Source organism: Leptinotarsa decemlineata, unplaced genomic scaffold (assembly GCF_025532065.1).
Source record: "Leptinotarsa decemlineata unplaced genomic scaffold, Ldec_3_MD MMD2_P_RNA_scaffold_5, whole genome shotgun sequence".
Classification (NCBI taxonomy): Eukaryota; Metazoa; Arthropoda; class Insecta; order Coleoptera; family Chrysomelidae; genus Leptinotarsa; species Leptinotarsa decemlineata.
The window spans coordinates 9,019,670-9,035,069 of NW_027412532.1; the positions used below are offsets into that span (position 1 = coordinate 9,019,670).

Sequence of the window (15,400 nt, forward strand, 5' to 3'; positions counted from 1 at the left end):
TGGACAGATGAGGCCAAGTTCACAAAAAATGGAGTTTTCAATAGACACAACAGTCATTATTGGGCGCCAGCAAATCCCCATGTTGTCCGCCAAAGGGATTTTCAAGAAAGATGGCAATTCAATGTATTTCGTGTCATAAAGAATGAGTCAATTTTTTATATCGAGTTTTATGATGATAATTTGAATGCATCAAAATATGAAGATTTACTGAGGAATGGAATTCAAATGATTTTGAATAATAGACCAGAAAGAGAACGTGTATGGTACCAAATGGATGGTGCCCCACCCCATACTTCTCATTCAGTCAGCAAAGCTTTACCCGAAATCTTCGAAGACAGATGGATTGGTGATAATGGACCTCTTCGTTGGCCTCCTAGAACACCAGATGGCAATCCATTAGATTATTTCGTGTGAGGTTTCATTGAAAATATGTTTCACTCTACTGCAATAACAACAATGGAAGATATGAAATCGAGAGTTACAACTGCTTTCAATAGTTTGACTCCATACTTGATCAGAAGTGCTACACATGACAATCTTTTGAAGAGAATGTTTAAGTAGAGGTGGAGATGTGTTTGAACATATTCTGAAATACACTGACGATTAAATTAACTCCTTAATTTATGGGTTTATTATTTTCAGTTCGTGTTTCAGCGTTAATAAAACTATTGTTTGAAGAGAAGTTTCATTCGATGGTTGAGGAGTATTTTAATAATTATCTTTTCATTGTATCATCTGTGACTAATTGAGAAACATCAAACGAAATCTGTTTTAAAAAATGAGTGATGAACAAGAAAACCATGTCAATTTCCGTTTGAAACAGTTTATCTCGAAAACGGTTCAAAATAGAAATAGTATTATCTGAACAAAGTTGATCTAAAATCGGATGTAGAGCTCAAAAATGTTGAAATATACAGGGTGTTTCATTTGAAAAAATTGAGTTCCACTCATTTTTTCATGAGATCAAAGTATCTGCATTTTTTGAAGACCCTGTATGAGGCAAATGAAAATATGACTCGGATTGAAGATTCTCATAGTATCACTCCACTCCATTTCAAATTTTATCGTTTTAGTGCAAGAGAGTTCAAGATTATCAGCATTTATAAAAGTTCATGTTTGGTAAAAAAAATATCGAAATTAATTTATATCTCCTAAACGGTAATGGATAGGTATAGGGAAAAGTATATGAATTTGTTGACAAAGTTATAATGAATCATAATATGATATTATATACGGGGTGTTCCATTTGAAAAATCGAAGAAGCCGCTACTTTATAGTAGAAGCGACAACGCCGCTCCGTCTAAAATATTTTAGGCGGGTAGGTCATATTGACTTATGCATACTGTGAAATTTTCAGGTTGATCCGTTGAATAGTTTGCCAGAAACGGCTAATTAACGCTCATCATGAAAAGCCCTGTATATTCGAAGGGACTGATGGAACATGTAGTAACATTGCGTGGGTTCTGAGCTAAAACCGATTTCATGTGTGAAGGATAAAATTTTGAAAGGATCGTCCCAACTTTGAAGATGAAATATAAATGTTATATCAGGTGAATGTTACTATAAAACTAGTCGCCAAATTTTTCACAACAGTTGTTCAACGCCAGGCAAATTGAGGCCAATTCAGACAAATTAGGACAAATTCAAGCGAATCCAAAAAACCATCAGGCAAATTAAAGAACTCAAGGTTAGATCAAGCTTGTGGTTGACGTTGTAATCTGTATCGAATGGAAATCAAGCTGGTAGTTGAAGTTATTGTTGAGAGATGAAAATCAAAGTCAGATCCAAAAAGCGAAGGAGTCCTTGAACAGATGACTAGAAAACTGCTGATTGAAAGATTGCTGGAATCGCATATAAGAGGAGTGAAAATAAAAGAATCTTCGGTTCCTTGATGGTTCTGAGAGATAGAATCACGACCAGGAGTTTTGAGGTTCAATGCATCAAACCCTGAGGTGGGCCCCGATATTTTGTTACGGAGCAGATTGATGAATATTCCTATTGAAGAAACGGAGAAGAAGTATAGAACCTTCAGTAACTTTTTGAATCTTTGACTCTATGATATTTTTTCAAATCAAATCAAAATATCTGGGTGAAACTTATTCATTGTTTTATTGGAATCTTTATCGGCATGCCTTCTGTATAAGTGCCAATGAGTTGATCTATAGTGATGATTATGGAGAAAAAAGTATATTTTCATTATTTACTGAAGATGGCGTCCAAATGAGACCGATCGATCAGGAGACCCATTTTCAATACTTTCAATTGAATTCCTATACAAATCGAATGTCAAACAACTTCCTTGCCATCTCAAACTCAAGAGCTGGTAATTCCCATCAAGGTAATACTACTAGTTCCGTAAGAAAATAAGAAAAAAGCAAAAATATTTCATAAATCTATTAAATGAGTAAATCAGACTTTCATGACTTCCGATAAATTATCTAGTTCAGAAGATTTCTATTCTGGAGTGGTTGTTCTTGAGTAGGATCAAGATTGGAAAAACACTAATGCATAATAAGTTGTATTATGCATGATGTGAAGGTCTTACAAAAATTATGCATACATTCAACTTTGCACAATGAGACACCGATCCAACCAAGATAATTCCGTTTATCAGAAAAATGCTTGGAATAATAATTTCATATCTCACGATAAATCTTCCCCATTTGCTTGAATCATCCCCTACGGTCGACTCACCTAAAGCGCTCCATACCCTCTGGTCCGTGGTATCATCCCATCTCGCCACAGACGTCGCTCTGATTTCCCCGTTCACCAGGTCGCAGAAAATGATGTATTCCCTAGGGATCTCGCTGCCTCCAACACACTCTGGACTCGGTCTCGTTAGGAAGGTCACGTTCACCCAGCTGGAAAGGAAAATGATGACTTTTAAATAGAGTTTGAGGCAATGTGGAAAAGGCTTATCGGTTTTATTTGTGTGTGGTGGGTTCCGAATGGGAGAAATGAGGGGTGACATCGGTTTAGAAAGGAAACGTTTTATTATTATCGAATACCTGATCAAATAGAAGAAGAATTTTGTATTGAATAAGGATTCCCTACTACACAGGTTAGCTAACTTCAAATATAGTATAATCAACAAAATTTTTATAAATAATAGAACTTTATATAGGGTGAAGTGGGGTAAAAGTGATAACGGGGTAATTGTGATAACTCGCTATAATTTATATTCAAATTCATAATTGATGCTGCCATCTATCTTACAACTCTTCAAGCTTGTATACGAATAAGTACGACACTAGTCGAAACGATATTACGTGCAGGTGTAGTTGCAAATGGCGTTATAATTTCTGATTATCGTATTACCTAACTGTCAGATCGACAAGTGTTTTGAAATTTCCCCGAGAAACTATTGCTGATATGGTAAGTCCACACCGGTATATCTGGCATTATGTTCTTGAGTTATATTTTGTGTTTATGAATCATTTTGATGCAATAATCACGCCGCTATATTATTTGGGCATATATCACATTTGCCCCTTGGAAAGTCCTTAGGTGGGAAAAATGTGACCAATTTGGGGTAATTGTGAGATATATAATACATTTACCCCGTTGTTCCAGATACATCAGGGTTCGAACATACATCAGGAATAAAGAAGAAGTCGATGAGGTTAAGCTACGTGTTCACCTCGCCGACCATCAGGGTAACAAAGAAAGAAGCAGAGGGTACCTCTGAAGACCCTAGGTCCTTGGATGTCGAGCCACCTAAAGTGGATATTGACCCCAAAGCCACCATGGGTCTCAGAAAAGAAGTCGAAGCATCTGAACAGAAAGCAGTCGATGACCTGACGGAGGAGGCACCCAAAAACAGCGAGGCCACCTTCTCGCCAGCGGGGAAGCAGATGGACCTCTAAAGGTAACTTTGAATCCAACAACTGTCTCATGGGCAAGGACGTTGGAAAAAAAATTAAAAATAATACAATGCAACCTCCAATACAAAAAGGCGGCAACGGCAACACTATGTCGCCACCTTGATGTATTGGAGGAGGCAATAGCTTTGATCCAGGAGGCCTGGATAATGAAGATCAAAATTACTGGTTTCAGTAGCCTAACTAGTAAAATTTTCAGCTTACCAAGCAACCAGCAACCTAGGACGGCTGTCTACGTTCCTAGAAAATACAGAGCGTTTTCGATGGCACAATTCAGCACCTCAGACCTCACTGCGGTTAAAGTTGAATGTCCAGTTGGAAAAGGCAAATATATGGCGTGGATTATCGCATCGGTGTACTTCCCTTCAGATGCAGCCACCCTACCACCGACCAGAGAAATGGAGGTACTAGTGGATCACTCCTCAACCAGAGAGTGGAGCTCATATTGGCATGCGACTCAAACTCTCACCACTTGAGCTGGGGCAGCAAGGATATCAACGCCCGAGGTGAGTCACTATATGAATATATAATACAGAAAAATCTAACGCCCGTAGCCAAACATTAATAGATATCACGCTCACGACAGCCAAAATATCAAACAAAATCTAAGACTGGCAAGTCTCGGACCATATTTCTGTCAGACCACCGGTGGCTGACCTATACGGTAAACCAGGATCTCAGGACAACTGTAAAATCCCGTGACCTGAAGAGGACGGATGTAGCTCTCTACAATCGACTCTTAAGAGGAGCTCTGCGGGAAACAGAGGTCCTGACCCCTGGTAATAATGAAGAACTGGAAAGGTATACGGTATCTATCCACAACAAAATAGACATTGCCTATAAGGAATCCTGTCCGATGGGGATGGTTCAAACACATAGCACAACCAACACATGGTGGTGCCCTGAATTGGAACAACTCAAAAAGACAGCGAGAACGACCTTTAACAAGGCAAAACGTACAAGACTCGAAGAGGACTGGGGTATATATCAAGCCAACCTCAGAGAGTTCAAAAAAATCTGCAGACGAAAGCAAAGTGAAGCCTGGAGAGCCTATTGTGAGGCAGTCGAAGACTTCCCACTAACTTCTAGGCTACAGAAGGCACTCTCAAATGACCACCATAAGAGTATCGGCATCTTGACGAGGAAAAATGGCGACAAAGCCGCCAACCTCTAGGAGAGTGCTGAGATTCTTATGGAAACCCACTTCCCAGGTTCTGTCTTTCCTGAAACAATGAACTGGATGGATGTATCAACAACACCCTCACAATACGACTGGCAATATGCTAGTGCAGTAATTGATGAGGACAAAATAAGATGGGCTATATCGGGCTTTTCCCCCTTCAAGCCACCAGGACTTGACGGTATAAGACCAGCCCTACTTCAGTGGGGACTGGACACTCTTATGCCGCACCTGGTTGGAATATTCAGAGCCTCTCTAGCTCTGAGGTATATTCCCAGTAAGTGGAGAGAAGTAAGAGACGTATTTATACCCAAACCAGGTAGGATGGACTACACCCTACCAAAATCATTTCGACCAATTAGTCTCACATCGTTTTTCTTTAAAACCATGAAGAGGCTATGTGAGCAGTGTATAAGAGATGAAGTACTTGTTAACAACCCACTTCATCCAAATCAGCATGCATATACCCCGGGAAGGTCTACTGATTCGGCCCTTCCCCATGTGGTTGGCAGAATCGAAAGATCATTGGACAACAAAGAATCCACCCTGGGTATATTCACAGATATCGAGGGAGCGTTTGATAAAATAACCTTTCCAACAATTACCCAGCAACTACACTCCAGGAATGTACCCCTGGTAGTAGGAGAATGGATACTCCAGATGCTCTCTAGCAGAGCAATAAGTATTAATGTAGAAGACATCACAGTGAAATTACTGGTCATGAGGGGATGTCCACAGGGAGGAGTCTTGTCACCCCTTCTCTGGAACATAGTTCTGGATACCCTAATTAATCACCTTATCAAAAATGGATTCTACTCAATTGAATATGCAGATGACATAGTTATCTTTCACTCCGTGTGGTCACCTGGATCTACACTGCAATAATAAGACCTATGTTAACGTATGGAGCCATTGCATGGGGACCGAAAGTTCTACAAGCAACCGCCATCCAAAAATTATATCAAATACAGCCATGAGAACACAGGAGCCATGAGAACAACACCAACCGCCGCAATGGAATTAATCACGGGTCTGACCCCTCTGGATCTGTACGTTAAGGAGGTTGCGGTAATGGCCATGGTACGATTGCGCACGGCTGGTGTAAACCTCGAAGTAGGAATGGGTCAATTGAGGCTGGGCCTATGGCGGGAAGCGCTCACTGCGCAACCTCTGCTGCAGGCAACAAGTGATGCAACTGAACCCAAGTTTGTGTTTAATAAAACCTACAAAATATAAATTAATCAGAACACAGAGTCAGATGCTACAAATGCAATACGGATTAATACAGACGGCTCAAAAACCAAAGAAGGCTCAGGATGTAGAGTGTACTCCAGGTCACTAAGCCTAAGGATTAAGTGGGGAATGGGAAGAAATACCAGCGTGGTCCGAACAAAACTGGCTGGTATCTCAATCGCCACAAAAGAAATAACCAAGAAAGGAATTTCTGGCAAAAACATAACAATCTGCACTGATAGCAGACAAGCACTATTAGCCTTGAACAGACAGCGTGTTACCTCAGGGTTAGTACTAGAGTACCACCAAGATTTAGCCAAAGCCTCGGTAGATAATAACATTATCCTGAGGTGGGTTAAAGAACACGACAAGAGTGAAGGTAATCGCATTGCCGACTCTTTAGCCAAGGAAGCAGCTGGACTAAGAATTTTAGGACCCAGTGGCACCCACGGCCTGATGACTTTGACAATTGCGGAACTAATCAAATGTTACACCCATGCTCAATCCTTAAAGAGATGGGATGAAATCCTACGAACGACAACCCTCAGAAGTAGAAACTTGTGCGAGCTAAGGAGTAACGGGGTCTTACCTTTTGAAGTGGGATTCCTAACATGGGTTGGACGACAGCAAGTGAAAATCGATCGTTCAGCCTGGGGCTTGAACCACCGACCAACACTGCGATTGATTTGAGTGAGTTAACAAAGCACCCACCACTTGGCTACCGACCGACCAAGAGGGAATTATGAATTGATAAATTTGACAAACTTATCCAACTGCCTACCTATAACAGTAAACAGACGAAAATATCACCTACGTATCTGTGCTAGTAGATGAAAGAAAATGTTAATCAACTGCCCAATGTTTCCAGGTTTATTAGACGTTTCGCCTATGTTGCGGCGAAAATAGTAGTGATCCATCTTGCTGTGACGCGTAAACTGAAAACTCTTTCTTGAGATAGAGAGCTTTAATGTCAACAAGACTTGGATACCGGCACTTTACATGACAACTATTTCATGATGGGACGCCTAGTTCCATTATAAGTACAAACTCACTAAGACCATTTCCATATTGGGCATTGCAACAAAGTAGATCACTTCGGCCTTTGCTGCATCGTCTTCGATAATGTCTGCCGCAATAGCAGACAAAACGTCAGGTATAATAACCTGCAGACTACGGATAATAAACCCGGAAACATACGACAATTTGTTAGACACCGGCAGTGAAAGCCTACACGCCACTTCATAGTGCAAGTATAGTCGAAGTCAACGATATTGTGCACACTTAAAGTTGGCGGCACTCTCAAAGACCAAAAAAAGCATTAAATTGAAATCAACTGGTTGCGAACTAGTCCATGTGGAGTGTAGAATTGGCGGTTCGTATTGGATAATTTTAACTAATCAAGTTTTATGATTGGGTGCCGACTCATAAAATTACATTTGAAGTCATGTTACGGTGACCAATGGGAATCGGGCAATGCGGGGATGGTTATCGCCATCGTGTCATCAAGGTTCAGTTCAGGAACTGATCCCAATTTGAGTGTTGAAATTCGATATTGGTGTAGTTATAATAACTAAAAATATTATTATCTCTCCAAAATGTGACGTCCTTGGACAAGTACGAATACTAATAACGAGTGTGATAACAACTCAGTCCTTTTTCTGTGTAGTGATTCCAATAATAATCCGAATAAGATTCGAATGCATTTGAATATTGAAACACAGAGAGTATGTTTCGATGTATATAAGAATCTTCACCTCAAGTTTGGTTTCGAAGGAAACAAACTATTACAAGCAACATCAGATTTTACCAAAATTCCTTTCTCAACTGTACGTAAAATAGTCAAAAACAAACCTTATGAACGCAAGACGCGATGTGAAACAGGATTACCAAATCCTTCAGATGTTCATCTAATAAAATCATTGAAAAAAACAATATACGACTGTTACAAAAGCAATGCGTTTCCTACAATTGAAATCATAAGGAAGAAATTGAATACTTCCGGCCATAACCTGAGCTGCTGTAACAAAACTCTTATGAATTGGATAGAAAAACTTGGATTTTGATTCAAAATAATAAACAAACGTCAAGCAGTTATGGAAAGCAGAAGAATAATGGAATTGCATAACAAATACTTAGAACAAATAACTAAATATAGACAATAACAACGGCAAATTTTCTATTTGGACGAAACTTGGTATGACACTCACGGCACAGTTACTGCCTGATGGACTGATGGTTCGAGAATATGTACGCCTAACATGCCTGCAAACAAAAGTTTGCGACCAATCATTGTGCACTGCGGAGGAAGATGAAAAACAAACAAAAACAAAGTTTTTTTTGAAGATTTTTATACCGAAAATCAACTACTTGAAGTTTAACAGACATAAACATTTTCAACAGTGTATGCCCTTGAAAGTATTGCTGAAAAGTATGGTATATATATATATATATATATATATATATATATATATATATATATATATATATATATATATATATATATATATATATATATATATATATATATATATATATAATATAGGACTTTTTTTCAATTTCCTACTGAATTGTAGAAAAAATATTAGTATCTATCAGCATGTCAATGACTTGGAATCAGACCTGGAAATGAACACAAGCTTGTACACCCTCTATACTCATGAATTTGAACTGAGATTAGGTTTAGGTACGTTAGCTTTATATTGTTTGTAGTTTCGACAGGCTAATTAGGAAGTCTCCTAGGCTTTATGAAAACGCCAAGATGAACGACGGTTCCTCCTAATTGAATTTTGGTCTAATAGATTGAGGTACATACTCCGGCTACGTTGTAATTAGTTGAATAAATTGAATTCAAGCAGGTATATATGATGAAACGGATCGTATGGATAGTTCAGTGGAAATGAATGTATGCGAAACTTCGTTGGTGGTGGTGGTTGGAAAATTGCGATTCCGTAGTTTAGTTTCAGTTTAGTAATTCGTGAACGAAAATGTGCAGTTAGGAATGTGTAGTTATGAGAAACAATGGCAAAGCCATTAGGTGTACAAGAGTGTACATTGTGCTTATTTGGATGTGGTTGCCACGTTTATTTTGTTAGTTATAAAGTTCACTCTACAACCACGAAACCTTTACAAATAAATCAGTTTTGGCGAATCACCGAATTTACCTGAAATGATGAAATGAAGTTTCAATGAAGTTCTGACAAAAATCGAATTTGTCTGTAGAGAAACTATTTTTTCCTGTTCAACAGTTATAAAAAATATATTTTTGAAGTGATAACGTTTTATAAGTGGGTAATCCGCTTCGTTACCTAACGCGTTACGGCGCCAGTCTGTCCGGCTTCCCTTTCTCTCAAGCATACGTCAGCGGAAGGTAGGTTTCTCCTCTCTCGTCAGCTGAAAGCTCAGTGTTTCGTCACAAAATAGTGAGTAATGTGTCCAGTAGACATATAATGTTGACAGTATTATGAAAATCTAACCATCAAGCACGTAATAATCTTTTATTACATGAAACGTGGCTTAAAATGATAAAACTAGTTTTATGTCGGGCGTTCTGTAACGCGTAGGTATCTCTGAAAAAGGTAAGTTCAGAGCTTGACGTCCGTGACCCGCTGATCTTTGGCAGATGTGTTATCATTTCTATAACTCAATTTGAATGATCTCATACATGCGCAGTTAAGTGCAGGTAGCCAGGCTTCATGAATGTTGATTCTGCTTTTATTTATGGGAATAGTTTCTTTAATATTCAGGGAGCCGAGTACTCAGATTTCTCTTCATGGTGACAATGTGAATTGATCCATAGCTATGAGGAATAGGATATATTCTCAGTGTTTCTGAAGGTCCTCTACCGTTCTTAGCTCAGGATCCCGTGGCCCTGTAGGTAGTGAAAATCGATCGTACGGCCCCGCGACTTGAACCGCGGATAAATAGATAAGTACTAAGTATTCTGATCATTCCCATATTGATTTCAATTGAAAAGCCACCAGTAGACAGCTGTTTCAGCCTATTGGGCATCGTCAGTACCGGGCAGACGGTCCTTGATTGAAGACAAAATGTGAATAACCAAGAAAAGTACTTGATGAAAATGATAAATATATAGCTACTATACTACTGTATGGTCATGTGTAGTCGCAGTCAAAAGTTTTTGAATAAATTCATTTTTCATATTCATCATATTCATTCATATTCATCATATGAATATGTATATTCTGTATGTTTGGTGATCATTTAGCAAGTCTTGGATCTTTATTGCTTCGAAACTATTCGGTGGTGATACAATATATCGGGGATGAACTACGTGTTTATAATATGTGCAATTCGGTAACCGCAGCAGAGCCGTAGCAATTCCAAATGTATTCTGGAATAAAAGATAGTTGCATTGCCCCGAATCCAGTGTATTACTCGAAACATCATGCGATAAATTGCTGCACCAAATCCTATCCAATTTTCTGTTCCAACGAATTATAGAATTGAAGCTATAAACAATGAAGCTATTGTATTTTGTAAACGTATCGGCTTTTTTGCAATTCTCTATAGCAGCAGATATTAATTCGCCAGATAGTTGGATATGATGGGGATCACAAATGTAATTGGAAAAATGGTAAGCTGCTTCTGGATAGCAGCGGCGTGCCTAAATTCTTCACTAGATTGTGTACTTCGTTTTTCAAAAAAAAAGTTTTATTGAAATAAGTGGCCATTTCATCGACATAAGAATTCAATTAATGATAAATACTCTGACCCATTACTTCAAAAAATAGCTACAAGATAGAAAAAATCCAGGCTCCATTTTGGGAAATCGTCAAGATTTTTATGTGAAAATTGAACTTGAAAAAAAAATGTTGATCATCAAAAGTATTACTGAGAGGAAAATTACCAGCTCATTCAACTATGAATGGAGTTGCCAATTTTTTACATTCCTCATTACTTATTGGCAATGAAAGGCTTATGGCTTTCTATTCCTCCAATTTTATTTGAAAAATGGGGATAACTTTCAGTTTTCCACATTTTTTGCGTGAAGAAATAAAAAGCCTAAAATCTTTTTACCTCAAAAATTGACCTTTCCAAAAAATATATCCCTCAGAATTCGACATTTATATTCGATGTTTCAACATACTATTTTTGTTGCAGACACTGAATTGGGTGTAGCATAGTCGAATCGAAACACCGGGTTATACTTGTATTTTCACCGCTCAATTGAGGCTATTAATATCATGGCTACATGATATTTCCTTACGAAATTTTCTGCTCCTTGAGGATATTTTTTAATTTTGAATATCAGCAATAATTCTAGACATATACACAAAAAACGATCACTTTTTTCACACTCAACTGAGTTGTTCATAACTTTTGAACTATTTGTTTTGAAGACACATGTGTTCTGAGAAATCATGCATTGTACAACATCTCATTTCCTATATTTTCCATTTAACTGAAAATCTGTATTTGTTTTAAAATTATGGATTACCAGTAAAAGTCATGTGGTTGAAGAACAAAGAGAGAGACAACAAAAAATGATATTGACAACTGTCATATGATTCAGTTCGAAATAAGTGTGTTTGTTTGTCTATGTTAAAACTATTGAACAAATCGGAACTGCTATGGTGCATCTGTGATCAGAGACATCTGTTGTCTTAGTATGAGCAATTTGATATTGGGTTTTCTCATTGATCACGGACAGGGTATGATAGGTTGTTTTTTCGAGTTTCATTCCGTGTTCTGTGTTTTTGATCCTCTAATGACCATTTTCACATTTGCCATCCTCTAGTAAGGTCTTGACTCTGGACCCATATACATATATGGATTGTTAAGAAAAACAATAACAATATTAACTGATGAAGTCAATATTCATATTTCGTTTCGGATTTTATCATTTTTTTATATGTGATATGCCATGAAGTGAACACTTTCGTGAATGGTTTAACAAAACTCAACTTTGGTTGAATATACGCTCTCCCTATTCTGCAAAAAGAAAAGAATTTCACGCATGTATCTTTCCTGAAGGGCTGTGTTTCCCGTGGCTATGTATCGGGCACGTCCCCAGGTGGTGGATAGGGAACCGGCCAGGGGACTGGACTGGACTGGACTGCACAAAAGTGCTCACCACAATCTAAGGCGGTGGCTGGAGATGAACAGAAATTTTCGCCCGAATCTATCGCTTGTAATGAGGCTGAGAGGAGGCACGAGTGGCAAAAACTATAAGTGCACCCTCCTCCTTCCCCACTCCAGCTCCAACAGCTAGGGCACTTCCGGCGGCGGGCGCCAAGAGCTACGCCTCGAATAAAGGCAAGAAACCGGCTGCCCCTGCAGGAAAGCTCCCTCACTTGTGCAACTCCACGGAGGGAACCCCAAGAAGGTTGAAAAATCCGCGCAACTACAGTAATGTCGCTGCACCTTCCAAAATCTCCGCGGAGGCCACCTTGAGACACCTCAAGGTTGCCAAACAGAGTGTGTGTTCGGCGAGTCTTGGCCTAAACCTGCCAATATGAAGGAGATGTCTCCCAGAGACCTGCCCACCTCCCTGGAAAGGGCAGGGTGGACGATGACCTAGGAGGACAACTCCTCGGGAGGATATTCAATGGGTCACATGTGGCCTAAGTGCTGTGGGTCTACACTCACCCTCCCTACTCTAGGTACAGATACAGGTCTGTGTTTGATCGCTACGAACTCGGTTCTCAAATATTGAGTCACTCACTTCGTATAGATGCTTTTCTTGATGTTTGTATGACGTTCTCCTTCATACTCACAATCTCCATCACATTTTGCATGTACTTTTCGAGGCGTAGATATTTGGACCCCAGAAATTGGGACACAAAAGAAACGTACCATGAAACATCATTATTAAAAAAAAACAGGCGTGTTTTTCACGTATACAAGAAAATCTTGGCAGAGTCCGTTGTTTGATTCTCCTTGATAAATCCACTAAGTAAGTGTTCGCCTCGAATGAAATGTAACAGTAAACGGTATATTACATATGTCACCAATCTAACCTGACATTTTTCATGTTTTCAAAACCTCCTGAGAGTTAGACCTTGTTAGTTTTCTTTGAAATATTTCTCGGATACCTACCTTGGAAAATGAATGTTGAATCCATTAGTATTAGTATGTATTAGAAATAAGAGTCTCACCTGTAATCATTGGCTGGCGACCAGCTGCTGAGAGTCATGTCTCCTTTGTAAGTGTTCACTAAGTCGAAGTAGGCCACGAAGACGTCGCTCGGCGTCCCGACGGCATTCGTTTGGGCGACCGTAACGCCGCGGAAAACTATCTCGGACGAGGCGACGCTCCGTTCGATGCTCACTTGTCGGCCGTTGAAGAATTGTTCTAGGTCACAGGAGGTTGTGAACGACACTAAAGACGCCACTATTAGGAGTGTCCCACTCGTGAAAAGGTTGCGGTTCATTTTTTAGTGTTTTCTAGCACTGATTTCACGCTGTCGCGGGCACAAGGACCGCAGCACTTGTTTTATTCAAGACAGGATATTTGAGGGACATCTGCGAGTAGACTTTCAATAAGTTGCTGTGTTTAAACTCTCAGTAGTTACGCCAGTCTGTCAAACAGGGACTTACGATCTAGTCACAGTTTGGGCTTATGAATATTCGCCTAAAACTAAATTTGTCGAATTTCGGTGTTTCGCTTTACCGTCTCCATTCAAAATGACATGAAAAAGGCAGAAAAACTTGCAATAATGTTCCATATTTGTTAACAATCTGATATAAATCGATGTGCAATGCGATGTTTCATTTATTAGATTTCACCATCAACTTTACTTTTCGAAGAATGGATCTATAGTTTGATCTATAGATCTCCGTAGTCACTGTAATGAAAAATTCAACTGTTTTATAATACAGGTCCGTATTCAAAAAAATGAAGTTGATACAGATTGGTGTATATCATATTATAACATATATGAAATGGTATTGAAAGTTCCTCTGTTTTTTAGTGAGTTTTGACAATTACAGATTTCGGCGAATATTCCATAAACAACCACTGACATTCTTGATACGAAAAAAGATTATTCCACTTTCCCAAAAAGATAAACTTTTGTTCAATTCACCCGACTCTATAGGGCTTACTGTTTTCGAGAAAACAATAATGGATCAGCTGAAAAAAACTGGTTTGTATACCTATAGAGTGCAAGACTATGACGAATGTGAAAAAAATCATTTGATACCTTTTGAAAATTCATTTCCATCACTTAGGTGTAGGCAGTACACGTGAAAGTTTTGGAAACGTGAAAAAAATAATTCAAATAGGGGGTATTTTGTCGAAAATTCTTGTATGGCTTTTATAAATTTGAATACAAGTCACGACTGAGATATTTTTCAACCTAACGCCTTGAGGACAGAAAAATTAGAAACACTTAGTTTTTCGATAAAGTGACCACCGTATGCAAAGATATTAAACACACAATTGTGGATCAACTTTTCCAGACCCAGATCCACCACTAGGTTAGGTACAGAGTGAGTGGGTATATTCGATCCTTTACCGCAACCCGCAAAGGTTTATTGTGGCTCACACCTATTCACACTCGGCCAAATAAACCCAGCTTCTTGACGAAGCCGATTAGTTTGTATGGTGAGTGGTCAGGTCAGGTCATCGTAGTTCATTCCTACCGTAGTCCAACAATCGTTTGGTATCAAGCTGGAAAGGGTGAATAAACACCTTGGAGTGAGCCAATCCTGGACCATTCTGCCAGAAGTCCATACATCCAGGTGTTCAATCTTTGTTTGGCAAAGCCTGAACCGGTACCAATGACAGGTTCTAGTCCGATGAAGCTGCTTGCAGCACCCAGATCAACCACTATCTTCTTCCCATCAATATGCCCACCCCAAATAATACTATACTAGAAAGTCAAATAGACATATCTAATACAAAATATTGGTAATGCGGTCGCTATTTCTATAACTGTTAAAAGACCAGACAGATGAAAATTTTATAGATTTCACATACACACCGTACCAAAAACAGAATGGAACAGACAAAACGCAATTGCTCGTCTCCTCATAAACTATTTATTTCAGAAGACTAGCCATTAATCTAGATCTTTCCGATAAAAGACCACAGTCTTAACGGAACATGATACCCAAGACCGAAGAAGCCTTAGCCATGATAA

The 15,400-nt window shown here is 39.0% G+C and overlaps 1 protein-coding gene across 8 annotated transcripts in view; it reads right to left on the minus strand.

Annotated features, from left to right (window-relative positions):
* Window positions 1-15,400, minus strand: part of LOC111508117 (uncharacterized) — a 116,362-nt gene that overhangs the window by 54,215 nt on the left and 46,747 nt on the right. Inside the window, exons 2-3 of one of the 8 annotated variants that reach the window (XM_074169492.1) lie at window positions 13,413-13,778; window positions 2,695-2,861 (exon numbers count right to left, since the gene is read on the minus strand). In XM_074169492.1, coding sequence (XP_074025593.1) covers window positions 2,695-2,861; window positions 13,413-13,687 — 442 coding nt within the window. In that variant the 5' untranslated portion in view covers window positions 13,688-13,778. Of the gene's footprint in view, window positions 1-2,694; window positions 2,862-13,412; window positions 13,930-15,400 lie in introns of all 8 variants that reach the window. The other 7 variants (XM_074169491.1, XM_074169490.1, XM_074169487.1 and 4 more) reach the window with 7 other exon arrangements.